General features: G+C 47.6%; 7 protein-coding genes across 7 annotated transcripts; 4 read left to right on the top strand and 3 right to left on the bottom strand.

The window, feature by feature from the left end:
• Nucleotides 1-1,721: 1,721 nt before the first annotated feature.
• UA08_02876 (hypothetical protein) lies at nt 1,722-3,120 on the bottom strand (the record flags this gene model as incomplete). The annotated part of the gene is made up of 2 exons (XM_020264966.1): nt 1,722-2,661; nt 2,717-3,120. The coding sequence occupies 2 exons, from the start codon at nt 3,118-3,120 to the stop codon at nt 1,722-1,724; spliced, it is 1,344 nt and encodes a 447-aa protein (XP_020121930.1).
• A 321-nt stretch (nt 3,121-3,441) lies between these two features.
• On the top strand, nt 3,442-4,664 carry UA08_02875 (hypothetical protein; the record flags this gene model as incomplete). The annotated part of the gene is made up of 3 exons (XM_020264965.1): nt 3,442-3,813; nt 4,041-4,254; nt 4,306-4,664. The coding sequence occupies 3 exons, from the start codon at nt 3,442-3,444 to the stop codon at nt 4,662-4,664; spliced, it is 945 nt and encodes a 314-aa protein (XP_020121931.1).
• Nucleotides 4,665-6,107: 1,443 nt separating this feature from the next.
• On the top strand, nt 6,108-6,840 carry UA08_02874 (hypothetical protein; the record flags this gene model as incomplete). The annotated part of the gene is made up of 3 exons (XM_020264964.1): nt 6,108-6,269; nt 6,353-6,511; nt 6,598-6,840. The coding sequence occupies 3 exons, from the start codon at nt 6,108-6,110 to the stop codon at nt 6,838-6,840; spliced, it is 564 nt and encodes a 187-aa protein (XP_020121924.1).
• A 598-nt stretch (nt 6,841-7,438) lies between these two features.
• Nucleotides 7,439-15,892, top strand: UA08_02873 (hypothetical protein; the record flags this gene model as incomplete). The annotated part of the gene is made up of 10 exons (XM_020264963.1): nt 7,439-7,729; nt 7,783-7,927; nt 7,980-8,257; nt 8,316-8,679; nt 8,801-9,027; nt 9,089-9,644; nt 9,704-9,863; nt 9,949-14,593; nt 14,651-14,971; nt 15,041-15,892. The coding sequence occupies 10 exons, from the start codon at nt 7,439-7,441 to the stop codon at nt 15,890-15,892; spliced, it is 7,839 nt and encodes a 2,612-aa protein (XP_020121925.1).
• Nucleotides 15,893-16,572: 680 nt separating this feature from the next.
• UA08_02872 (hypothetical protein) lies at nt 16,573-20,482 on the bottom strand (the record flags this gene model as incomplete). Its single annotated transcript, XM_020264962.1, has 7 exons — nt 16,573-17,655; nt 17,713-18,267; nt 18,335-19,200; nt 19,268-19,372; nt 19,441-19,633; nt 19,690-19,782; nt 19,859-20,482. The coding sequence occupies 7 exons, from the start codon at nt 20,480-20,482 to the stop codon at nt 16,573-16,575; spliced, it is 3,519 nt and encodes a 1,172-aa protein (XP_020121926.1).
• A 1,660-nt stretch (nt 20,483-22,142) lies between these two features.
• UA08_02871 (hypothetical protein) lies at nt 22,143-23,064 on the top strand (the record flags this gene model as incomplete). The annotated part of the gene is made up of 4 exons (XM_020264961.1): nt 22,143-22,171; nt 22,220-22,290; nt 22,354-22,401; nt 22,457-23,064. 4 exons carry the CDS (start codon nt 22,143-22,145, stop codon nt 23,062-23,064), a joined length of 756 nt encoding a protein of 251 aa, XP_020121927.1.
• Nucleotides 23,065-23,347: 283 nt separating this feature from the next.
• UA08_02870 (hypothetical protein) lies at nt 23,348-24,069 on the bottom strand (the record flags this gene model as incomplete). The annotated part of the gene is made up of 2 exons (XM_020264960.1): nt 23,348-23,674; nt 23,749-24,069. 2 exons carry the CDS (start codon nt 24,067-24,069, stop codon nt 23,348-23,350), a joined length of 648 nt encoding a protein of 215 aa, XP_020122390.1.
• Nucleotides 24,070-24,426: the final 357 nt, after the last annotated feature.

Genomic DNA, 24,426 nt, shown 5'->3' with positions numbered 1-24,426 from the left:
ATAGTCGCTCGCGAAAAAAACAGGATTACGAGTAAGGACGTCGCAGTACTTAAATTAGTTTAATAAATGTCCGATTCAGCACTAACTCTAGCATTGCCCAAACCGGTTTAGTCGCCAAGAAACTAGTCCTGTTTGGGTCCGCGGTAACTGGTTTTGCCCTAACTGGATGTAATTGTCTTTTGATGTCTGGATGACAGAGTGTCCAGTTCGTAGATTAAATAACGAACATATTGACCCTGAGAGGTCCACTCAGGAGATATCTACAGAAGTATAAATAATAATAGTGCTGGACGGAGTTGCATTCTCGCAAAGATCAGACCCCTCTGTCCCTATTTTAGCCTCATACATACATACATACACACACTAGTCAGCCAACTATTGTTTTTTTTTAAAAAAAAACTCTCTGCTAGAATATGCCCGGAGTACGGAGTAAGACGGCTGCTTCTTTGCATCCACCGTACTAATATTTAGCCTTTACTACTCTAATAGCTCAAGCTGGGAGTAACTTGTAAGCACCTGTATCCAATGGTAATGTCGAATACCTAAATTCTTATATCTAGCATGTCGGTAACACCCGCAAGCCAAGTCTAGCATATGGTCATGTGAGCAAACGCTGCATGTATGGCAGTATGTACGCAGTATGTAATGTACCATGTATGCAGCATGTGTTGTTCATCAGAGACGAGCAGGGGCTAGATCAAAGGCTGTGTCTTATATCTGTCTACTATCTAGCCTATAGCGAACTACCAACTGGCTACTTCTACCGGACAGGCTATACAGGATCAATGACATACATGTATCTAAGTCTTTATTTCCTTTGACCTTTTCTATTTTAGTGCTCATCCCTCACCACTTTCTCTCGCAAGTTTGCGCTGGAATGTACACCAAATCTTCTACTATTATATCTCGATCGAAAGTATGAACTACACCATTTGCAATTAGACAACATGGTTAGTAATACCTAGGTATATGCACGACCGGCATGGATGATGGCTGGAAAGCTGAAAACTGCCACGATGAAATTATAGCTTGTTGAATGATAATCTGATCATCAATGCCTTGGTAACTTGTCTGTCTGTGCTCTATGTGTATAGTCACTTGCTCTACGAGTCTACACTATCCTTGTTCCTGGTAACTCATAAACCTTAACCAACTAATCGAGGAATATTAGCTTGGAGCTTAAATTCAAATCAATTAGTGAGCCAGTACCTGATCAAGTAGAGTTTCTTTTTCATCTGTCGAGTTGTAGAACATTGAATAGGTAATTTCCGACAGGGTTGATCTTACTATATTTGTTGTAGGTTTTGCTGATAGTGTTGTCGGGTGTACGAAGTAATAGAAGTAGAATCGAGATTATAAATATAAGATGTTAATGATTGACGATACCGTGCTCTTATCTATGTATATAATATTTACCCGTCAAGCTAACTTCTGAGTCTCAATACGACGTTTTACTATTTGATTGCAGAGCTCTTGGATAATGGGACAGACAATACTTCTCTGCCAGCTTTAGTCTCTGCCAGCTTTAGTCTCTGCCATCAAAAGCAACTACACCCGATATTAGTAGTCTATTTGAAAATTCATCAGTCAAAAAGACGCATCAATAAGGCGACAAGAGCGGCAATATTAAGAAATGCCTGCTTATGATCCGGTAGGTGAGTTCTGGCTGTGAGGTAAGGAGTGATTAGAAAGGATACAATCCTGTCTTTATTCTAATACTGTTACAAAGACGATCGAGGATCCCGATGATACGGGGGAACCTTGAACAGGAGAGTCCTTTGGTACATCATTTGCTGGACGTCAGGCACAGTGTAGGGCACTAATCTCTCCAGATCCATCGACTCGGAAACCAGACCCTTGGCTCGGATTATGCTCGCGCTCGAGGCGGGCTTTAGACCCTGCGATAACTGCAGTATCGCTCGCACCCAGTCACCCATCAGCTTCTTGGTTTGCGGGGCCTGTCGGTAGATGAAAAAGAACGTGTGCGGCATGGCCTCATACTCCTGTATTGTGACTGAGACTCCCTGGGAATGGGCGGTCTGTGCAATTAGTCGGTAGGCGTCCACAGTTTGTTCCTGGCCTGATGCAAACCAGAGGGGACACGATCCAGACCAGTCATTCGAGGCGGCCGGACTGGCGAGAGGATGGGCAAGCATGCCGCCCTCGCAGTAAAGGTCAGCACGCGGGGGACGAGTAGGCCAGATGGCACAGGATGGGAAAGTTTCTTCAAGATAAGGCATATTTTCCATCTCGGGGAACATGTCCCATTTAGCATTACGTTGGTAGGAAGGAAGACAGTTGGTCAGTTCACTAATCGGGCTGACCAACGTCATTCCGGCGGGCACTGCTGGTGGGATGCTCTGTCCATGGAAATTAATCACGGCGCCTTTGCGCTTCAGACGTAGTATAATCTGCAATAACCCCAGAGCCAGGCAAGAGCCAGAGCTATCAGCAGCTACAACAATGGAGGATGGCGGAATTGGTTGGTGTGGCGATCCAGGAGGAGGTAACAACAGGCTCAGATAAGCCTGGAATACATCCAGCAAAGCAGCAGGGAAAGGGTTTTGCGGCGCCAGGCGCTGGTGAACCATAAGGACTTTGGAGCCGGTTGACTGAGCTAGGAAACCGCTTGTCTTCCGGTAAGCGGATGGGGTGTTCAACCTGTTGCCAGTCAGAGGAAGATAGACGGCATCAGATTGATTAGAATAAAACAGACACAAAGGTTCCCCCGTATATATAGAGTATAGCCAACGGGCTTTTAGTCTCTTCACTCAGCCTTTGGAACTTCTCGACTTCTGACAGCGAGGGCTCTGGTGTATCTCTATTAACGTGGCCGCGAAACCCGACCCATTCGAAGCGGAGACTTTGAGACTCGGGGCGATCATAGGGAACATGCTTGATATTAAGCTCGTCAACCAGGTCTAGAAGAAGGGTGCGAGAGGTGTCCTCGGTCGGCGCAGACGTTGAGAACTTGCTGACCCAGACAGGGCCTTTGACCGCGTCATCCCGCAGCGTTGACGCCTGCGACACCGAGATGGGCGTTGTTCGGGCATAATTAATATAGTCTGCTCGAATTTTCTGGGCGCTAGCTAGCAGGTGCTTGGTGTTTTGGAAATCCATCTTGTTTAAATTATATCTATATCATTTCGAGCCAGCCCGAAGGTGCAAAGGATGAAGTTGGAAGTTGAGGTTGGACAAAGCGCTTGGCAAGGGGGGAGGTGGCCTCAGGCATTCCTTCGAGGGCACGCCCAATTCGTGCAGCATTCTGCATAACATTCGCCCTCGATGCAGGGGCCAAATTTCACAGAAGCTGATTATTTGTGTTACGACTCTCTGCGAGTTGTCGATCGGTAGATAAAAGTAAAAATATTCAATCCCATCCGTGCCTCATCTTGCTTGCTGACATGTCTGTCCTCGCGCTGACATACGCGATACTAACTAATGTCTGAGAATAATCTGATAATCCAACTCGACCCAGCCTACCACCTGGGCCTTGACCAGGTCGGCTACGCGACATTCGTCGTCGGCATATTCTTTGTCCTGCTCGCAATTCTCGCAGTAGGCCTGCGACTGTATACAAGGAGGCTGCTCCGCAACAAAATCGGCATAGACGACTGGCTTATCATCGCAGCCCTAGTCGTCTTTTTCGGATTCACGGCCAATGCGCTCATCTGCGTCTTCACCTACGGCGGCGGACAGCAGTATGAGGATGAAGCTGAGGCGCTGACAAAGTACGTACAGTATATGAAGGCCGAATATATCGTTTCGCCGCTGTACGCAACCAACGTCACCCTCATCAAGATGTCTATCTTGGTGTATTATCGTCGCTTATTTCCCGTGGAAACCTTCCAGCGAGTCAATACCGGGGTCATGGTTTTCTGCATGCTTTGGTTCATCGCTGGCTTCATTACCGACTTGCTGTACTGCAGGCCGATTCGGCACTTCTGGGATACTGCCTCGGAGGGCTCTTGTTACCACTACCCGACATATTTTCTCGCCATGGAAATCATAGACTTGCTACTTGATTTGGTTATCATCAGCCTGCCGACAAAGACGATTCTGGGACTGCATCTTTCCCTGCGGAAGCGAATGGCATTGCTGGGGATTTTCCTCTGCTGTTTCTTGTACATCACTCTCTGTTTCCTGTCAACTTGGAGATTCTCCTACTAATTGTATTTTCTCCGCCCCCGAAAAGAGTGATCATTACAGGGACTGTTCGAATCTTCTACATCTACGTGCCCGGCAATGAGAACGGTATATCTTCCTTCCCCGTAGTCGTTGGACCTAACTGATTTAATGCAACAGTGGACCTAAACAAAGCCGGACTCTGGTCTGTTATCAACATGGGCGTGTCCATCCTCTGTGCCTGCCTTCCTACCTATCGCCCGTTGCTGTCAAAACTTAGTCCCGGCCCTATCTGGAAATCGCTGTGTAGCTACAGGAGTAGGAAAAGCGGCACAGATTCCTCCACAGCCAACCTCACTTCTAATAATTCTAAAGGCAATAATCGCTCAAACAAAAAACGACATTCAAATTACTACAGAATGGACGGCCTGACGGTCGATTGCCTTCCGCTGGCAGAGGTAGTCGCCGAGGAGAGAAGGCTGGAGGCGATGGAGGGGAGCAACGGTATTCGAGTGCAGCGAGATTTCGAGGTTGTTTGAAAGAAAAAAAAAAAAAGCTATACGTTGAAGCCTCGTATCCTACTGTGTTTCCAGCTAGAAATGCAATAATCTACATGTCAGCAGGTGCCGGGGGGCTGCATAACAGTTCGAACTAAGTGGTATTGATTGACAGCATCAGTGAATCAGCTGCCATGGGGCGTCAAAGTGATGGACTTCTTGGCTGCCTTTTGTTGAGGCGCCGATCTTTTTTTCGGCCCCTTGCTGTGCATCTCCTTGCTCTATAGACGTCCCCATTCCTGTTCGCTGTGCATCGTGTAACTAAACTGATATGCCCAGTGCTGCGCATTTCACAAGCCTGTGGCCAATCAGCATCGGATAGTCACCGAGGCATTTTTCGTCCTTGGGATTGACAAAAAAGATTATAAAAAAAAAGGGGAAAAAGGAAAATACGCGTGCGTGTCTCAGCCCAGAAAGATGGACGGCGATCGACTAGTGCTGTCCATTTGTCAAATTATATACTTGATCGGCCGCTGTCTGTCTGGACTTACATTCTCCTGCAGCGCAACATCATGAAAAGCGAGAAGGCCCCTACGATCACGTCGAGACCAGCTGAGGCGCAGCGTGATGCTGGCCGTCTCTCGGCATGGCGGTTGACACTTCATGTGTGATAGATCAAACGAGTCAACTGTTGACTGATCCAATAAGTCTCTTGTCTCTGTGTCTTCTTGTCCGATCTCGACATCACCATTGTTAGCACGTCTCTCACCGCAATCGCCAATGATCTGGACGCATATCAACAAAGCAGCTGGGTTGTCTCCAGCTATCTGACTACGTACTTCAGTGAGATGAAACCGCCCTGAACGTGGGATCTATCGTCGCTAAGTGCTTATAACCAGGCTCCTTGATATTATGATGCAAGCTAAGCGATTTTCTCGGGCGCAAGCTCATGCTCATCGCCTCCTTCACTCTCTTTCTCGCTTTCTCATTCGGATGCGGGGGATCTCAAACGATCTTGCAGCTGTACAGCGTTCTCCTCCCTTCCAAGTAGCGGCTTTCTAGCCTAACACAACGTCAGGATTATTCTGTGAGCTTTTCAAGGTATCGGAGGAGCCGGTATCTTTGGCATGACACCGATCATCGTGGCGGAGATGGTTTAAACCTGTAAAGTACGCTGCATACAACGGCCTCATCGCTCTAGGAATCGCCATGAGCTTCTTGCTGGGTCCTATATTCGGTGGTGCAATTGCCGATGGAACCAATTGAAGACGGATTTTCTTTAACAACCTCCCCGTCGGGTTGGTTGGCATCGTTTTCAACTTGATGACCATGCTAGCCGCATTTCCGGATATTCCACAGCCTCATTTGTATGCTCTTATATCTCGAGGACAGTTGAACTAAAAAGGCAAGATCGACTATCCGGGCTTCATTTTCGTTCTCGCCGCTTCCGTGCTTTTTATTGTTGCTATAGAAGAAGCTGACACCATGTTCGCGTGGGACTCACTCCTGGTCGTAACCCTTCTTATCCTGGGTGGTATTCTGTTTTGTGTTTTCCTCGCGTGGCAGTGGAATCTCCCTCTCTATCGAAGAAATTCAACCAGAGAATCGGTGTTTCCGAGGGACTTTTCTAAGCATCACGTGCTGATGGTATTTTATCTGTACGGGCGTTCACATTGTTGTTTTGCTTATCCTAGAGAAAAGGGAGGCTCCGCTGACACCATCATTAGTAGATATGGCTGCTCACCGGTGTGTTCATGATGATGCTTGTGCTAGAGCTACCTAGTCGATTTCGAATCATCAACGGAAGCACTGGCTTGGATGCTGGGGTTCGCGTTTTGCCCTTGACTCTGAAGATCGCGTTTGGCTCCGGCTTGACTGGAGGATTGACAGTACGTAGGCGAGTGCCTCCCGTTGTTATTCTTATACTCGCGACTATCTTTCAAGTCGTGGGTAATGTCTTGATATACACCATCAGGCCCGGCACAAGTTACCCAGGCGCACTCTACGGGGTCCAGATCTTGGCTGGAATGGGCATCGGGCTAGGTCTCACTACCCTACTCGCCGTTATCCCCTCGGTAGTCGATGGAACGAGGAGTCCAGTGTTGACCGTTGCTCCAGGTGTGGTCACATAATCACGGATATTGGGCGGGGCATTAGGTGTCTCTATGGCTACAAACTTGTTGTTGAATCATACGCTCCGGAGCAGACTACCGAATGATTTGTCGACTGCCGTTTTATAAAATGCCAGCTGAATTTGGAGCTTGGATCTGGAAGACGACCCAGGCCGCATTTGCAATACACGATGGTCTCAGGGTTTTGTGCTGCCCAGCTTATTGCCCTAGCACTGATTTGGAAGAAGAAGTTGAGACGACTTGTCTGAATCTTTCTTTTTCCTTGACCATGGTAACGCGTAGCAAGGCATCTAGACCTGTAAGAATTGATATTTCCTCCACACTACTACGGAATCCGTAATTGATTCTATAGACACCTCCAAAGTACGTAGAAGCCAATACTTTGGAAAACTTCGTACCAGAAAACGTACAATAGCTCGGAGAGAATAAAATAGGGAGATTAAAATATATTACTAATTTTCCGCCCCCTATCTCATGCATATGCTACCTAGCAAGACGAATCACCTGGGTAGTTAACCTGGAATGCATTGGGGGCCAGCTCCTTGCCTGACCTCAGCTAAAGCTGAATATGCAGCTGTAGAGACGTACTTGAATAGGTATATAATACATGGCGTCGAACCGCGTAGACACCTCGACAAGTGCCATGCTATAAGAAAACCCCCTGTTATCTGTCATTCATTCCTGATGCCGTTTTCAATCCTGCCAAATGACCCAGGGACATCCTGGGAGGGAGCTGGTACTGAGAAAGGCGCTCGCGTGAATGGACATGCCTTGAACGGTATTTCGACGAAATCGCAAACTGACAATATTCCTATTGTCGTTGTTGGACTGTCCTTTAAACTCCCACAAGGAATCGAGTCTGTCGACGCTTTTTGGGAAGCCTTGAAAGAAGCGAGGTCTGCTTGGTCTAGCTACCCTGCAAGTCGGCTCAATTTCGAGGGAATCTATGACCCAGATGAGGAGAGAGTCAATGGGGTGAGCATGTATTTTATATCAAGAAATATGCGCATGGAATCTTACATTTGTAGTTTCCTCTCAAAGGAGCGCACTTCGTGGATGGCGATGTTGCTGCGTTCGACGCACCGTTCTTCACCATCAGTCCCGCCGAAGCGGCGGAGATTGATCCCCAATCGCGCATTCTGCTAGAGACTACATATAAAGCATTGGAAAATGGTATGTATATTTCTTGTCTTGATCTTGAAATACATGAACTACAAGCTAACAGCACGACCAGCCGGAATCCCCATGGAAAGGATAGCCAACTCCAGAACCTCCGTCCACACAGGCAGTTTTGGCGACGATTACAAGGGCTTTCACATCAAAGATCCCCTGTTTGGCGGTCCCTATTCAGCAAGCTCAGTCTCGGCAAGCATGCTGGCAAACCGAATCAGCTGGTTCTTCAATCTGCGCGGAGAATCTATCAACATGGACACCGCTTGCTCCAGCACCTTGGTTGCGTTTCATACTGCATGCCAAGGGTTGCGTAGCGGTGATGCTGATACCGTATGTTGTTGAAAGTAATCCTCCTGTTTATTCGTTTATATCTAAATATTGGTCATAGGCCATCGTTGCAGGTGCCAACTTGATCTTGGGCCCAGACACGGCCATGTCACTGAATAACCAAGGCTTTCTGTCACCGGATGGCAGATGCTGGAGTTTTGACGAAAAAGCCAACGGGTATGGCCGTGGCGAAGGATTTGCCGCTTTGATTTTGAAGAGATTCGACGATGCGCTCGCGAGCAACAGTTCAATCCGCGCTGTGATTCGTGCCACGGGAACAAACCAGGACGGTCGAACGCCGGGCATTGTGCAGCCGAGCCAGGTGGCTCAGGCAGAGCTTATTAGGGAGACGTATTGCAAAGCAGGGTTGGATATGAGTCTGACGCGCTATGTTGAGGCTCATGGTACGGGGACACCGGTTGGGGGTATGTGGAACGGAATAATGTTCCCTTTTTCTTTTCTTTTCTTCTATCTCTTTTTTTCCTCTTTTTTTTTTTTTTTTGGCTGCGCAGCAAATGGCGATAATGATAATGATGTGATGAGCAGATCCTATTGAGGCCGGTGCTATTTCCGACGCCTTTGCCGATGTCATAACCCCCGAGAGGCCGCTTTACGTTGGATCTGTAAAATCCAACATTGGACATTTGGAGGGAACGAGTGGTATGGCGGCACTAATAAAGAGCATTTTGATGCTGGAGCAGGGCATGATTCCTGCTATTGCAGGATTGGAACATGTGAACAGTTCTATTTCAGAGAGATATCCATGTTTGAAGGTATAACAAACGAATCTGAACCATTTACAGGCATGATTTGCTGAAGCTGAGCTTGTCCTAGTTTCCTAGTACTCTCTGCCCTTGGCCATCTAAAGGGCTCCGCCGAGTCTCGATCAACTCGTTCGGGTTCGGGGGTACAAACGCCCATGTTATCATGGAGGATGCAGAGAACCATCTGCGGCTGGCTGGTTATGCCAGAAGAAGCCCGAATCCGTCCTTTGCATCTACTGATGGCTCTAAGCTACTCGTATTCTCGGCTCGGGATGAAAAGGGGATTAATCGCATTCAAGCAGTTTATAATGATCACTTGGCGCGCATTAAAGAAGACAGAACCGGCTATCTAGATAGTCTCTCATACACACTTACCCAGAGGCGGAGTTCGTTTCTTTGGAGGGCATTTACAGTTTGCAGAGGTGAGCATGCGTTGAGAGGAGGCATCAAGCTTACACGACCGGTCAAGGCTTTGTCCACGGCCCGCCTGGCTCTGTGTTTCACTGGACAAGGGGCACAGTGGTATGCAATGGGTCGTGAGCTGAATGAATGCGACCTCTACACACAAAGTATTGCTCAAAGTGCGGCTGTGTTGAAGTCATTGGGCTGTGCTTGGAATCTCAAAGGTATGATCCGTATTCTCCCTGTCTCTCATACCTTCTCTCTCTTTCTAACTGTGATATAGAGGAGCTCTCCCGAGAAAAAGAAGAATCAAGAGTGAACGAGCCTGAGTTCAGTCAAACTCTTTGTACAGCAGTGCAAATCGCGCTTGTAGACGTGCTCGAAGCCGTTGGTACACAACCAACGGTGGTATTCGGACATTCGTCTGGGGAGATTGCAGCTGCGTGAGTCGTGTTTTTTTTTTTTTCTTTTTTTCTTTTTTTTTTCCCACAGTTCCACTATTCCTTCATAGAGCTAAACAAAAGTCAGGTATGCCATTGGAGGACTGGACAGAAACTCTGCAATTCGAGCGGCTTATTACCGCGGCTATCTCTCTTCTCGACTCGCCGCCAATCATAAGGAGTCTGCTGGTAGGATGCTTTCAGTCGCTGTTGCAGAGACAGATATCCTGCCATATTTTGAAGCTGTAAAGGCTAGGTTCGGCAAACTTGATATCACAGTTGGCTGCGTCAATAGTCCCAGTAATGTCACTATTACTGGAAATGCACTGCAAATTGATTATTTGAAGGAGCTTTGCCATGACAATCGTGTGTTTGCTCGAAAGCTTGCTGTGACTGTTGCATATCACTCTTCCCGGATGGAGGCAATTGCAAGAGAATATGCAAAACTGCTGGGTAGCTTCTCTCCTCGGAAACACACGGCGTGGTCATCTGCAAAAATGCTCTCGTCCGTCACGGGCGAAATGGTTAGTCGAAGGCAGGTGGCACAGGCGGAATACTGGGTAAAAAACATGGTTTCTCCGGTCAGGTTTGTAGAAGCCTTGTCTGGTGCAGCATTGCCCCGTCATGATGGCCAGTTCGTGCCGGATAAAACGAAGCTGCAATTCGAGGATGTGCTTGAAATAGGACCTCACTCTGCCCTTCAACGACCTGTCAAGGATACCCTCAAGTCACTAAGTAAGGGCAGTGAAGTCGGCTATGTCTCTGCATTAGTGCGAGGCGTTGACGCTGTCGAGAGCCTTTTTAATGCGTTTGGATATCTTCATTGCCGGGGCCATGTTGTCAGTTTGCAGGCCATCAATCAACTTACCTCTTCCGGCAACACTCCAACTACACCACCATTACTACTTACTGATCTTCCAGAATACCCATTCGATCATTCTCTATCGTATTGGCGGGAGTCCAGACTGAGCAAGGGCCATCGGCTCCGCGAAGCTCCACGTAACGATTTTCTAGGAACACGAGTTCCCGATTGGAATCCGTGGGAGGCCAAGTGGAGGAGACGTATCAAGTTGTCCGAAGACCCCTGGCTCGAGGACCACAAAATCGCCAGTGTGAACATTTTGCCAGGGGCAGCCATGCTTGTCATGGCAGTGGAAGCATCCAAGAGTGTCGCCAAATCCCGGTTCAAGGATCGGGTAATTTCTGGATATACCATTAAAGACGTCTCGTTCACAAGAGCACTTGCGATATCTCCGGATATCGATGGCACTGAGGTAGAGTTCTATCTGAAATCCGGTGACGAATCTGATGACGGCAATAGTCGTCGTGGCGCCTGGTCCGAGTTTCGACTGTTCTGCATTGACAATGAGGTCTGGGTGAAGGTCTGCCAGGGTCACATACAGATCTCCTTTGTCGAGGAGTCTGGGGCCGTCGACCAGGGCCTGGAAGCTCAATTGGAAAGCAAACTGCACTCAGAAGAATTGGAAAGACTACGATCTACCTGCTATCGCCCAGTAGAGATGCAAAACGTCTACGCGGCTATGGCAGAGAGAGGTCTTGATTTCGGCCCGGCACATCAAGTGATCAAGAGCTGCTCCTATACTGATGAGTTTGAAGTTGTCGCGGACATGAATCCAAATCAGTGGCGCATCAAAAGCCGAAGATATCACCAGACAGAAAATATTACTGTGCACCCGACATTCCTAGATGGCCTCTTTCAAATGAACCTCGTGGCCATGACAGAGGGTGGCAGGAATGTGGCCCCCAGTGTTGTGGTTGGCATTCGCAAAATCTGGATCGCTGAGAGCAGCTTTTCTTCTACCAAGTGTGACAGTATAGCAGTTCCAGCGTGGAGTAAATCTGCGCACCTTGGCCACGGAAATACTACGTCTGATGTGGTTTGTTTAGATCCATTAGGGCAAACATCAATTATTGTCATCGATGGTCTGCAGGGGAGATTTTTGAAGGAAAATGGGCAGGCTGAAACGGCGAAGCGGATGTTATGGAACTTCGATTATCGTCCTGATATTGAGCTATTGAATCATGAAGACCTTCTCAAGCAAGTCACATCTACTTTCACTCTGCAACCCTCTCCATTTGATCTGGACAGGGACATCAAACTGCTTCTTTATCTGTGTATTCTGCGGACACTGAAGCAACTCACTTCTGAAGATGCCAAAAACTTGGCACCCCATCATCAGAAATATTTCGCATGGATGCAGCGTGAGAAGGAGAAACTATACGCTGGCGAGTGTATTATCACTCCCGTTCCCGACTTCAGGCCCTATATTGATAACGACGAATTCTACAACAATCTACTCGACCGCATCGAAAGTGAAAATAAAAGAGGCAAGTTTTTTGCTACATTGGCACGGAATCTGTATGCCATCTTAAAGAAAGAGCAGGACGCACTCGAACTCATGTTCCAAACACCCCTAGCTAAGGATTACTACCGGGAGCTATACAAGGCGACAAATGGCTTGTCGAAAGCGCTTTCATTCATCGACCTCTACGCCCATAAGCATCCTGATATGAAGGTCCTCGAAATTGGAGCAGGCACTGGCGGAATGACCAAATATGTCCTTGAAACTCTTACTCAGAATGGATCCGGAGTCGCGAATGTTGGGAACCCTCGTTTTAGTCATTACACATATACTGACATATCAGCTGGGTTCTTCTCTGACGCCGCTTCGTTGTTCGATAATATACCCAATAGAGTCACCTTTTCTGTTCTAGATATTGAGAAGGATCCCAGCAGTCAGGGGTTCACGGAGGGAACGTTTGACCTGGTAATCGCAGATAACGTGCTTCACGCGACGCAAAGCCTGGATACTACAGTTATGCATGTGAGAAAGCTGTTGAAGCAGGGCGGTAAACTTGTTTTGTTTGAGTTAACGGATCCGGAAGTTGTGCGAACAAATTTTGCCTTTGGTTTACTTCCAGGCTGGTGGAGGGCTAATGACACCTATCGAAGTTTCAGTGCCGGTGTAGCAGACTCTGTTTGGGATTCTGTTTTGAAGAAATATGGCTTCTCTGGTATCGATCTAAATCTCACGGACTATGATGACCCTGTGTGTCATGAGCACAGCGCGTTAATATCGACTGCGGTTTCTTCTGACGTTAAGAGCAACAGCAATACTCTACCGAGGACATTGATTATCTTTGACAATGCTTGCGTATTGCAGGCCCAGGTTGCGCAAGGGCTCATGGCAAAATTCAAAAACTCCAGAGCCACAGATGTAGTCAGTTTGTCCCTGGAGGTAGCTGCTCAGAAAAGCGACCTCAATCAATGGTTTTGTGTGATTCTTCTTGAGCTTCGCGACCCTTTCCTTGCAACGATGAATCATGACCAGTGGCGGAATATCCAAGCAGTTCTTAAATCCGATGGAGGCCTGCTCTGGGTATGCCGCGGCGGTGGTGTGAGACCAACGCTTCCTGAACATGCACTGATCCAAGGAATGCTCCGAGGTTTGAGGCAGGAGGAGCGACATGCCAAGTTTATCTCATTGTCTATGGAGCCAACAACGAATGATACAGCACACCTAGTTGACCGTATCGGCGCTGTATTGGAGACTATCACTCAAATTCCAGTTCATAAATGCGAACAGGAATACGTCGAACGGGATGGCCAGATTTGTGTCGACCGCATTGTCGAAGCAGACTATCTGAAGCAAGAACTGGAGAGATCAATACAAGGAACCAAATCTAGCGAGTCGACCTTTGGCGCGCATAACAGCCTATCACTTAGCATCGAAACACCCGGCCTCTTGGACACACTGGAATTCATGGAGGGCGACGATACTATCAAACAGGATCTAGCCCCCGATGACATCGAAATCTTAATTGAAGTAAGCGGCGTTAACTTCCGGGACTGCCTGATCGCATTAGGTCGGCTTGCTGCATCAGAATTCGGCTTCGAGTGCGCAGGAAGAGTTAGTCGCAAGGGAAATGAGGTAGTAGATCTTCAGATTGGTGATCGAGTTTGTGCGAGTGCCGTTGGGACATACCAGACTTATACCCGATGCAAAGCAGCGGATGCTATTCTGATTCCGGCCTCGATGTCCTTTGTTGAAGCAGCTAGTATTCCTGTTGTATTCACTACTGCATTCTATGCTCTTGTCCATGTTGCGCGGATTCGAAAAGAAGAGTCAATTCTCATTCATTCTGCTGGTGGTGGAACAGGCCAGGCCGCGATCCAGATAGCGCAGCTGGTAGGAGCAGAGATATTCGCTACTGTCGGATCTGAGGAAAAAAAATCTCTTCTTATGGGTAGCTACGGAATACCAGCAGATCATATATTTGACAGCCGCAACTCCTCGTTTGCGAAAGGGATTAGACGCATGACGATTGACAGGGGTGGCGTCGACGTTGTCTTGAACTCGCTTAGTGGAGATTTGCTTCTAGATAGCTGGCACTGTGTTGCTCCGTTTGGACGCTTCCTCGAGCTAGGAAAGAAGGATATTCTTGCTAATAGAAACCTCCCTATGCAACCGTTTGCCCGGAATGCATCCTTCCACGCAATCGATCTTGCTGAGGCTCGGAGACATCAACCATCGCTACTGCAGAAGCTTCGTGATGACATCAAGGAACTACTTGCCCGGGGCGCGATATCTCCGCCGCAGCCGTTACATGTTTATGGAATTGGGGAGGTCGAGAAGGCTTTTAGATATCTGCAGAGTGGGAAGAATACGGGGAAAGCTGTCGTAGAACTCAGGCGCGATGATGTTGTCAAAGTATGAACCCCCAAGATATTCTCCTCCTATATTGCTTTTTGACCAACGTCCTTTTAGACACGGCTACGCGTTCAGCACAAATGGCATTTTGATCCAAAATCCACATATGTGATTGCTGGTGGTCTGGGTGGTATTGGTCGTCGAACCGCATGGTGGATGGTGACTCGCGGTGCAAAGAACCTCGTCCTCCTTTCTCGATCCGGCGATGGCCACCCAGAAGTCAAGAAGCTTGTTGACGATATTAGGCAGCTGGGTGCACGCGTGGAAACACCCTTATGTGATATCTCGGATTATGACGCGCTTAAACAAACCCTAGAGACAATTAGCATCTCAATGCCTCCAGTGAAGGGCTGCATTCAATCAGCTATGGTTCTTCGGGTATATACCTATCCAATTTCCCTCACCCATTTGTGTACAAAGCAAAAAACAGCTTACAATTTGTTACAGAACAAAGTTTTTGGAAACATGACCTTCAAAGATTGGAGAGACTGCTTCGAATGCAAAGTTCCCGGTAGCTGGAACCTGCACCGGCTCCTCCCAAAAGGAATGGATTTCTTCATCATGTACTCGTCCCTCGCGGGCGGGCTTGGTGGTACGGCATCTGTTAACTATTCAGCAGCCTGTGTCTACCAGGACGCATTGGCACACTACCGTAACTCCGTGGGCGAAAAGGCAACGACGTTCAACCTGGGCGTGATGGTGGACGACGGTGTGCTCCGAGATAATGTCATTCTGCGAGCTACGCTTGTGAGTACCGGTTTTCTCCTTGGTATATCTCAAAGGGAGATGTTTGCATTACTCGATCATTACTGCGATCCATCTTTAGAGATTCCAGATACGCCGCTCAAGTCCCAGGTTGTGGTTGGTGTCGATGTGCCGCACAATATAAAAAACCGAGGTATCGAGATCCCAGGTTTCATGCACCGCCCGCTGTTCAAAGGGATGTGGAATATTGCAGACAGAAATTCCGCTCCCAATCAAGAAGGTGATCCCTCGATGCATGTAGTCCAGGAGCTGGCCAGCATCAAGTCCCGCGATGAAGCGGCCGAGGTGATTGCCAACGCGCTGATGGTGCGGCTGAGCAAGGCGCTCGGAGTTCCGTTGGGGAATCTGGAAATTTCCCAGTCGATTCATTCGTATGGTGTTGATTCTCTCGTGGCGGTGGAATTGAGAAATTGGTTTAAATCCAAACTACAAGCGGACGTGGCTGTTTTCGAGATGCTGGGGAACTCGACGTCCGAGGATATTGGGCGGTTGGTGGCTGCGAAGAGCCAGTTGGTTGCGAACTTGCTGGCATGATTTATTGTCAATACAGGTAATAGATCTTTAATTAATCTTATCAAACAAAGCCAAGCGAACTGTAACTTCGACTCGTAGAACAAATCAATCGAAGAGACTTGATAGCCATGCAGCTTTATCGCAACCTCACACTCCTCTAATCCATTTCCAATGAAATAAATCAGTGATTGGCCTAACAGAATGTTCATTTTAGTCGCCAACCTGGATGTCGCTGTAGACCATATATGACCGAGGACCTCGTAAACAAGTAACCCTAACTAGCTTGAAGTGCTGTCGTGAGTTTTATTAGCCCTAACCGTGAGACGTTCAATTTTATGTTAGAACCCCAACTGGCATCCTATATTGGAAGGTTAATTACTTTATTCAGTCTACTGCACCTGCAGGTAATGGGGAGATGTTCCTTGAATTTTATGCAGCTCTAAGTTTGGCACGATGACACTCGACATCCCACAACCTCAACAAGCTTCACGCAGCGAGGAATCAGTAAAACTAAAATAAAAGCATAAAAGCATCGAGGGGCTTATACCTCGAGAGGTGAGTATTTACTCCTTGGTAGGCGAAAGAAATGCCACGATAGGATGCCCAGACAGACTCAGGGTGATGTATCTTAGGTTTATTTCTTTCTCTTGATTCAATAACACAACAGAGAAAAAAAGTAAATAAGTCAATAAAAAAAGGTTTCATGTCCCCGGACAATCGAATTTACAGTCCATCTGCCGCGTAGAAACATAATCCTGACCATGAACCACACCTTTCAACCACTGCCCAAAGTTAGCATTATCCCATCCACCCACCGAGCATTGCGGGGACTTTGAATTCCACGCCTGCGAGCCATAGGAAAAATCGACTTTCCCATGCTCGCACAGTTGCGATTGGCACAAATCCACATCACTAACTCCGGCCTCTGCCCTCAGTAAGAATGTCCAGGGCAGTTCACTGTCTGTCACGAGGGTCTGGCCCCAGTCGAGTGACGCGGTTTTGTTGCCGATTAGAGCGCCGTGAGCATCTGTGAGGTTGAGGCCAATGTACACGTCGGGATCATCGTCGTGTCCTCCAAGGCCCTGTATAACGTGCGCGTTGCATTTACCTGTTGCGTATGGTACGTGAGTAGTATGGGTTGATTTTGTCGTGGATGTTTTTGTGTGTATCGCCGGATCGTAGGACTTGGTCGGTAGAGTGGTGTAAGCACAGTTCATGATGCCCGAAGATGTAGGCTCGAGAGTCGGTGCTGCCCTGCCACCACAGTCACAGTACGCCGAGGTCCCGGGGGCTGCAGCAATGGCAGCACAGCCAGGTACGCCATTTACGCCAGGAACATTGGTAGGTTTCACGGTACTGACGGGAATGACCGTTGACTTGCCAACCTCGCATGTGTAAGTTGTGAATTTATCTTTGCCAATAGTCGTACCGATGCCGGCTACCCAGCCGTCATTGCACGTACAATATGGCGTCGGGTTTGCTTTGCCGGTGGTCTTGGAACAAGAGGTGATAGGGGCCGCAGATGTCGTCGTCCTGATGTGTGACTTTGTGGCTGTTGTGCCAGATTTCAATCTTGTTTTCGGGGGCGCCCCTGAGTTGGACGCTGGCGGGCCCAGTTTGGCCTCGAGGACGGATAATGCTGAAAACATGCTACTCATATAGGCACGGTTGCGTCCACTCGCGCGGTAGGGGGTAGGGGTATACAATGATGTGTTCTCATCTGTAGATGTGACGGTAGATGCTGTGTTTGTAACTTCACAGCCCTGTGTTGTTGTGCATTTTCCCTAGGGCGGAAATTAATTTCAAGTTTTTATAAGGATAAGTGGCAGGTGAATACGTACCGTGATGGTCGATGTAGTAGCTAAGCTCGAGCCTGTTGGTGTAAACACTGTGACGGTGACAGAACATGAACTTCCTGTCGTGGTATGCGTACATGAACTCTGACTAGAATGTCTGGAGGTTGGAGTAGAATGGGAGCTAGTTGAACTTGAATGGCCGGAACTTGTTGAAGAATGGCTGGATGTTGAAGTAGTAGAATGCGTGGTTTTTGTCGTTGTTTCTGTCTCTTTTTCTGGTTCGTCTGAGTCTGATGGGTCATCACCACCATGTTCCTGCGGTGCAGGTCCAGGGGATGGGCCACCAGGGAGATTTCCATTGGGAATACTAGGTTCCCAGCCACAGCAAAGACCCCAGCTCAGCCCAATACCACCACCACCACCTTGTCCTCCTCCAGGACCGGAGATCGCGCAAAAGATTGGGATGATGCATCCTCCACCTACATTGCACAAGGAACCCGTACACACCCATGCCGCAGTAGGACCAATACTTCCAGAACTAGTGAGAGTAGAGGTATATATGACGCTGGAAGTCTTGCCCGATTGTGTGACTGGGATTACCTTTACAAGAAACATCGTCAGCTATATATGACATGCCAATGGTATGCAAAGTTGAAAATATGCTCACCGTAGTTGAGGGAGTGACCGTCGATGAACCGGTGGTAGCAGTAATAACAGCTCTGGAACTAGAGCTAGTGACCCCGAAAGCGGACGTTACGGTTGGCTTTACCGATGCTGGCTTTAGTGTTGGTGACGACTTGGAGATGGATGGAGATGGTAATTGACTTGTAGCTGGGTCAACGGTCGGTGTTACCTTAGCATGGGGCGAGCTTATATCTGCTGTTGAGGAAGAATTTCCATTTGGTACCGCTCTTGAGGAGGACGTTTGAGCTTCGGCTGGTGTCGTTGGTGCTGGCTCTGATGGTGGTGAAGGCTTGACTAGACTTGCAGATGAGTAGATAGTGTTTCTCTCGGAAGATGATACCTTCGTGGCTGGTGTTGGGATAGGATGGCTGCTTGGTATCGCTCTTGTAGAGGGACTTTGGCTTCCAGTCGGGCTTGCTGACACTGACTCAGAAGGCTTCAACTGACTTGTAGATGACGATAAGCTCGTTTCTAGCGGTGGTACTGGTATCAATAAGGTTCTTTTGGCTGCCAAGACCAACTCTACGTGTGTCCCTGGCGCTGTGTTAGGAGTGTTTTCCGACAAAGTTCTCGAGGAGGACTTTGGAGCCATAGACTCAGGGCCAGAAGGTCGCATCGCCTCGGAAGAGAATGCCATGGATGAGTTGCTTGCCATGAATTGAGATCTCCGCTGGTTCCACCTATTCTTTATATAATCCAGATGCTCACGGATTTCGAATTTGCCAGCATTTGGGTTTGGGTTTGGCGTTGGCGTTGGCGTTGTGACAGGCTCTGCTTCGGGGTATATGAGCTCCAGTGATCCATCCGCGTTGACGCGCTGGGGGGCCTCAGCTTGAATCAATGCGGAGCCTGCCAGCAAATCATTGCATGTCAGTCTCTTTGGTTATACATCTTTAGAACATATATTGTGCCTTACCTAGGGCAAAAAAGGCATAGTTGTCTGCATTCATTTGGCCCTCGGCATGGATGTTATTCACTGCACCCGGGCCATAGGGAGAAAACTTCTTTACACTTGCCCAACCTATTCAAATTCCAAGCCAGTTTCAGTCCTGTCGTGCTGCTTGCTATCTAGCACGGGAGGCTGCATACCATATGACTCATCATCGTCAACGTCATCAGTTTGTTCTCTGAAGGCGATGTGCGACATCTCGTGGACAAGTGTACATGGCGGAAACAGTCCCGCGAGTTCTATGTCTGAATCATCGGCACCTCCATCCGGTAGAAGGGCCCTAACCCCCTTTGGATCTCTTGCAAGGACAGCATTATTGTTAAAAATATCGTCCTAAAGAAATTCATTGTTAGAAAGGGTCAATTCTTCGTACATCGGAATCCTCCTACCATCTCGTAGTTAGATGAGTATTCTTCCACCAGCATATAATCGCATATCTGGATCGCACTAATTGATAAAGGGTGTCTGTAAGTAGCCCAGGCCTGATCAAAAATGCATGGTTAGCCCTCTTTCCATAAGGAAAAGCAAGAAGGGGTAGAAGTAGAGATTTGAGATTACAAATATAATGTTTTCGTCACTATCCTGACTGTTATCTGTACTCATGCATGTCAAGTAATCGTCATCCAAGTCGAAATCCTCATCAACGTCTGTATCACAGGCTGTGTCTGGGTCTGAATTACCATCGCAGGACACGCCAAGCTCTAAGCGATCGAAGTTGCAGTACATAATGAAGTCGTCGACTGGAAGATCCCCGTCCGGCCGGGGCAAAGGGTGACCGTCGCCCGTCTTGTCGAAAGTTGTGATGTCCTCGAATACGGTCTGAATTTGTTGAAAGATTGAGTAGTCTGGGTTTATCTGACGTCTAGTGGCATCGCCATTATCGAAGCCTGCCGAGAAGATGTATTGGAATAGATCCAAACGTGCCGCATATTCCGGGTCTGATGGATCACCTCCTGCGGCAAGTGCATCGAGGTTATCCAGAGCGGCGTTATTCCATCTGAAGGCTGTTTGCATAATGCCAGTAAGATATTCCGAGTGCTCTATATTTGGCTGATGGTTAGAAAATGATCGTAGGCCTCCGGGTATATGCTCAGAAAGCTCACCATTGCAAGAGTTGTCGAGGATCCATGCTTGTATTTGGGTGACAAATAGAACAGAAATTACCTTGTAGGACAATTTCATGATGTTTGTACAGAAACAATGTACTTTGACTCGATACTTAGTTGGATCTGAATAGAATGAGCGAAAGAACCCTGACTCAACCTTGGTTCTTCCCTCCAAGACTCCAAGATTAAATAGGTATATACGCATTTATCGCGATTCAATATCTATCAGTAAGAGCTGATGCAGAATTTAAGCGACAATTCTATGCCTAGAAGATACCAAGAATAACCTTCTCTTTACGGTATAATGTAATCCAACCTTCTTTATTGTCTATTGCAGACACAGTAGTCCTTAACAATTTCCCTGACAAAGTACAGCACGCTGTGTCGATGTCGAGCTGGGACCCCCATGTTAATTAGTAGTGATGAGTTAGGTTTAGATGACACTCCAAAAATAAATATAAGAATAAAAAGCCCTCCGAGTCATCAGACCATAACGTCATGAACAAAAGCACGTCCAAATTAGGAAATTATCTCTTCTTTGATTTACCAATGTACCCTTTTACTTATACAGTGTCACCTCCCAGGTGTCCCCTGAGAAATTGCTCGTGATAAAGTCTTTTGACAAATACCTACGTTCATGTTGAACCGTTTTGTTCTGCAAGTTCGCTTCCTTCCTCAATGAAGGAACGCAGTGAACCAGCTCAAAAATTCCCCTTTGGGCAATTGTGCCCTAACGCCAAGCGTCCCGCAGGCGTATTCTTTGATGTTTTCGCAGCATTGACTACTTTGCTTGTTCAAATAAGCATTTCTATTTATAATCTCTTTAATGATGGTTAATATTTATCAATTTTTATATATTTAGTATTTGCTACCCACCAAACAGAGCCCTGATTTGCGATTTATGGTAGGCAACACAGCACAAGTCTGGTTATCTAGGTAGACAGCTTTTTTATGAAGGCTCATTAAATGGCATAATCCTGAACTGGTCGTAAGTTGTCCTATCAAAGTATCCAGGAGCTTCCATATGAGCCTTTTGTGTTCACCAGCTTTGTTCCTGCAGCTTCCCAACCTTGAAAATTGGCCCAATTGACAATCCAGGCCACGATAGTATTTAAGCTCCGTTTCAAATAACTTTACTTCCCTTTTTCCTTGGACTCTGTCGTTTATCAAAGATATACTTTTTTTTAAAATTACTGTCATTACTTGAAACATGATGCCAAACGTCCAGAGTCGGGCAACCGCGGGTATGGTCAGGGTTACTAGGGTTATTGTGGCCTGACAGATCGGGCAACGAGCCAGAGAATGCATAGCTGCAAAAAGGTGCGATAGCATATTCGCATATTCTTTATTTCTTATGACTGCTATAATCGATTATTCAATTCTTACTCATAGTCAAACTTAGTTAACTATGCTAGGCTTATATAATATGTATGCCCTCTGACCTCATCAATCCGGGGGGATTACTTAATATTGCCGCGGGGCGCCGAGGGGTCAAGCTTGGAGCTCTCCAATTCCAAGCCATCATCAATTCACCTTCTGTCGTCGTTATACAATCCTTCCCTATGCGGATGACGAGCACCACAACAAGAACAACTAATTCTGCCTTGCCTCGTCTGCTACAGAGATCCTCTTTGCCCGTGCATCGTGCATACCAGCTGAGAGCCCCGTCTTTGACAGCTACCAATACTTCACCCACCGCTATCCTTACCCGACCAATCCATTGCTCTTCTGTCACAATGGCTAGTGTTAGCAAAGCTTGCTGCTCGTAAGTTCCTCTTGACCCGGTTGATACCTCATGATTGACGACTTGCAGCATTCCTCCCGTCATTTCCAAGGGTTACGAGGCAAAGGGCGAGTATAAAACGCTTGGAGGATTGAAAACTTGTTAGTGCTAGGCATTCTTCTATAGTGCATGACAGTTATTGTTGATAAAAATATTTTCTCTAGACGTCACTGGTCCAGCTGACGCTACTCATGCTATTCTGATCGTCTATGGTGAGGAGAATCGGTACACGAGGAGAGAAAAGAAAGAAAGAGCTTACACAGGCAGACATCTTCGGCTTCTTCCCCCAGACTTTACAAGGCGCCGACATTCTCGCCTTCTCCGACAAAGACAAGAAATACCGCGTCTACATGCCTGATTTCTTCGAAGGCGAACCCGCCGACATCTCCTGGTACCCTCCACAGACCGAAGAACACAAACAGAAGCTCGGCAACTTCTTCCAAACCAAGGCTGCCCCTCCAGCGACGCTTTCCAAGATCCCAGGAGTCGTTGGCGATGCAAACAAGGAAGCCAGCAGCGGCGCATTCTCATCCTGGGGTATCCTCGGATTCTGCTGGGGTGCCAAAGTTGCCGTCTTGACCCTTGGAAAGGACACGGCTTTCAAGGCTGGTGCGCAGTGCCATCCAGCTATGCTCGACCCCAAAGACGCTGCGAACGTTACTGTTCCCATTGTCCTGCTCGCGTCTAAGGATGAGGATAAAGAGGCTGTCAAGGGATTCGAGAAGAACCTGAAGGTTGCACACCATGTCGATACTTACCCGACTCAGATCCACGGCTGGATGGCTGCGCGGTCGGACCTGGAGGATCCTGAGGTGAAAAAGGAGTATGAGCGAGGATACAATACTGTTCTGGGCTTTTTCCACGAGCATCTGTGATTGATGGGTCGAGCTATGCCTATGCTGTAAGGATATGTTATTGATTAAGAATTATAGGGAATTGGATGATGCAGTACGCGCAATTGATAATTTACAATAGCTTTATATTCACGCTTGCTCTTATATTTATCGTATAAAATAGCATATTGATGACACCAGCTTATCAATCCCAAACTCCCGCTTGGCACCGCATCTCTCTCGAAAGCCTCTGTCTAGTGCCCCCTCCTCCTTCTCTTCAGTTGCATCCGAAGCTCACTGTAAGACCTCCGAAGAAGGATATGGTTTATTTGAAGATCTTCACAGTATTGGAGACAGGCTCTTTCCCCGGTGCAGTCGGCCTCTCGCCTGACAAGGCGCCAAACACGATCTCTGCCTTGACAGACCACGTAGATGGAATGTCAAATGCAGATCTGATACCGTCCTCTACGCCAGGCACAAAGTGTGAGTGCTGCAGGCTAGCACCAAGACCTTCGAGTTCAAGGGCAGTCCAAAGCGTGATTTGATGCATGGCATTGGAGTGCTCGGCGAAGCCCTCAAAGACGGTGAGGGGGAACTTGGAGAACTTCTCATGCAGTTTCTCGATGGCAGTGTGGTCTTCAAAGACGGAGATCTATCGAACATGATTAGCCTTGAATACGAAGAGGGAAGAATATCCCTGTATTGTGCAGATGGGAAGACACGTACTGTACCGTAGGCAGCGCGGAATGACTGGAAACGGTCCTCGTTGCGCTTCCAATCCTCTTGGCTTTGCTGTTCGAGGATATATGGCTTTGCAGCAGCGATAACGGCGTCCCAGAACTTCTTGTGCTCCTTGCCGAGGGTGACTAGAATGCGGGTGCTCTGCATATTCCATGATGAAGGTAAGGTTTGGATGACTTCATTTACAATCTCGATAATGCGGTCGTCCGAGACTGAGACGTTGTCGGTGACGCCATACACAGTACGACGGTGCTTTACGGCCTCGAGATAGGTAGAACTCTTGACTGGGTTGGGCGATACAGTCATTTCCACAAGATGTTGAAGGCTTCCAAGAAGCTACAAAAAAAAGTAGTATATGCCTCTAGATGAGTTGACTGCAAAAGCAAACAAGCGTTGAGATATATAGCACGAACAACGCTGGTAGGAGGAATCATTTTCATTTATAAGCGGTCTGTTCTACTCTGTGCATTACGAGTACATCCTCTCCAGCAGTATTAGGCTTAATAATCTGGCGACATCGTCAACAGCTCTGCGAAGCTAAAGAGAACAGAGAATATGGAATTTCCAAATCAGGAAACGACCAGGCCGGAAGCGGAAAACCAAAATTTCCTAATGTGGTCATTGGCCTCTCGGAATGCTTCTTGATCAATTAATAATCCCACT

The sequence above is a fragment of the Talaromyces atroroseus genome, assembly GCF_001907595.1.
Source record: "Talaromyces atroroseus strain IBT 11181 chromosome Unknown scaffold_2, whole genome shotgun sequence".
NCBI lineage: Eukaryota > Fungi > Ascomycota > Eurotiomycetes > Eurotiales > Trichocomaceae > Talaromyces > Talaromyces atroroseus.
This window is presented reverse-complemented; position numbering and strand designations above follow the sequence as displayed.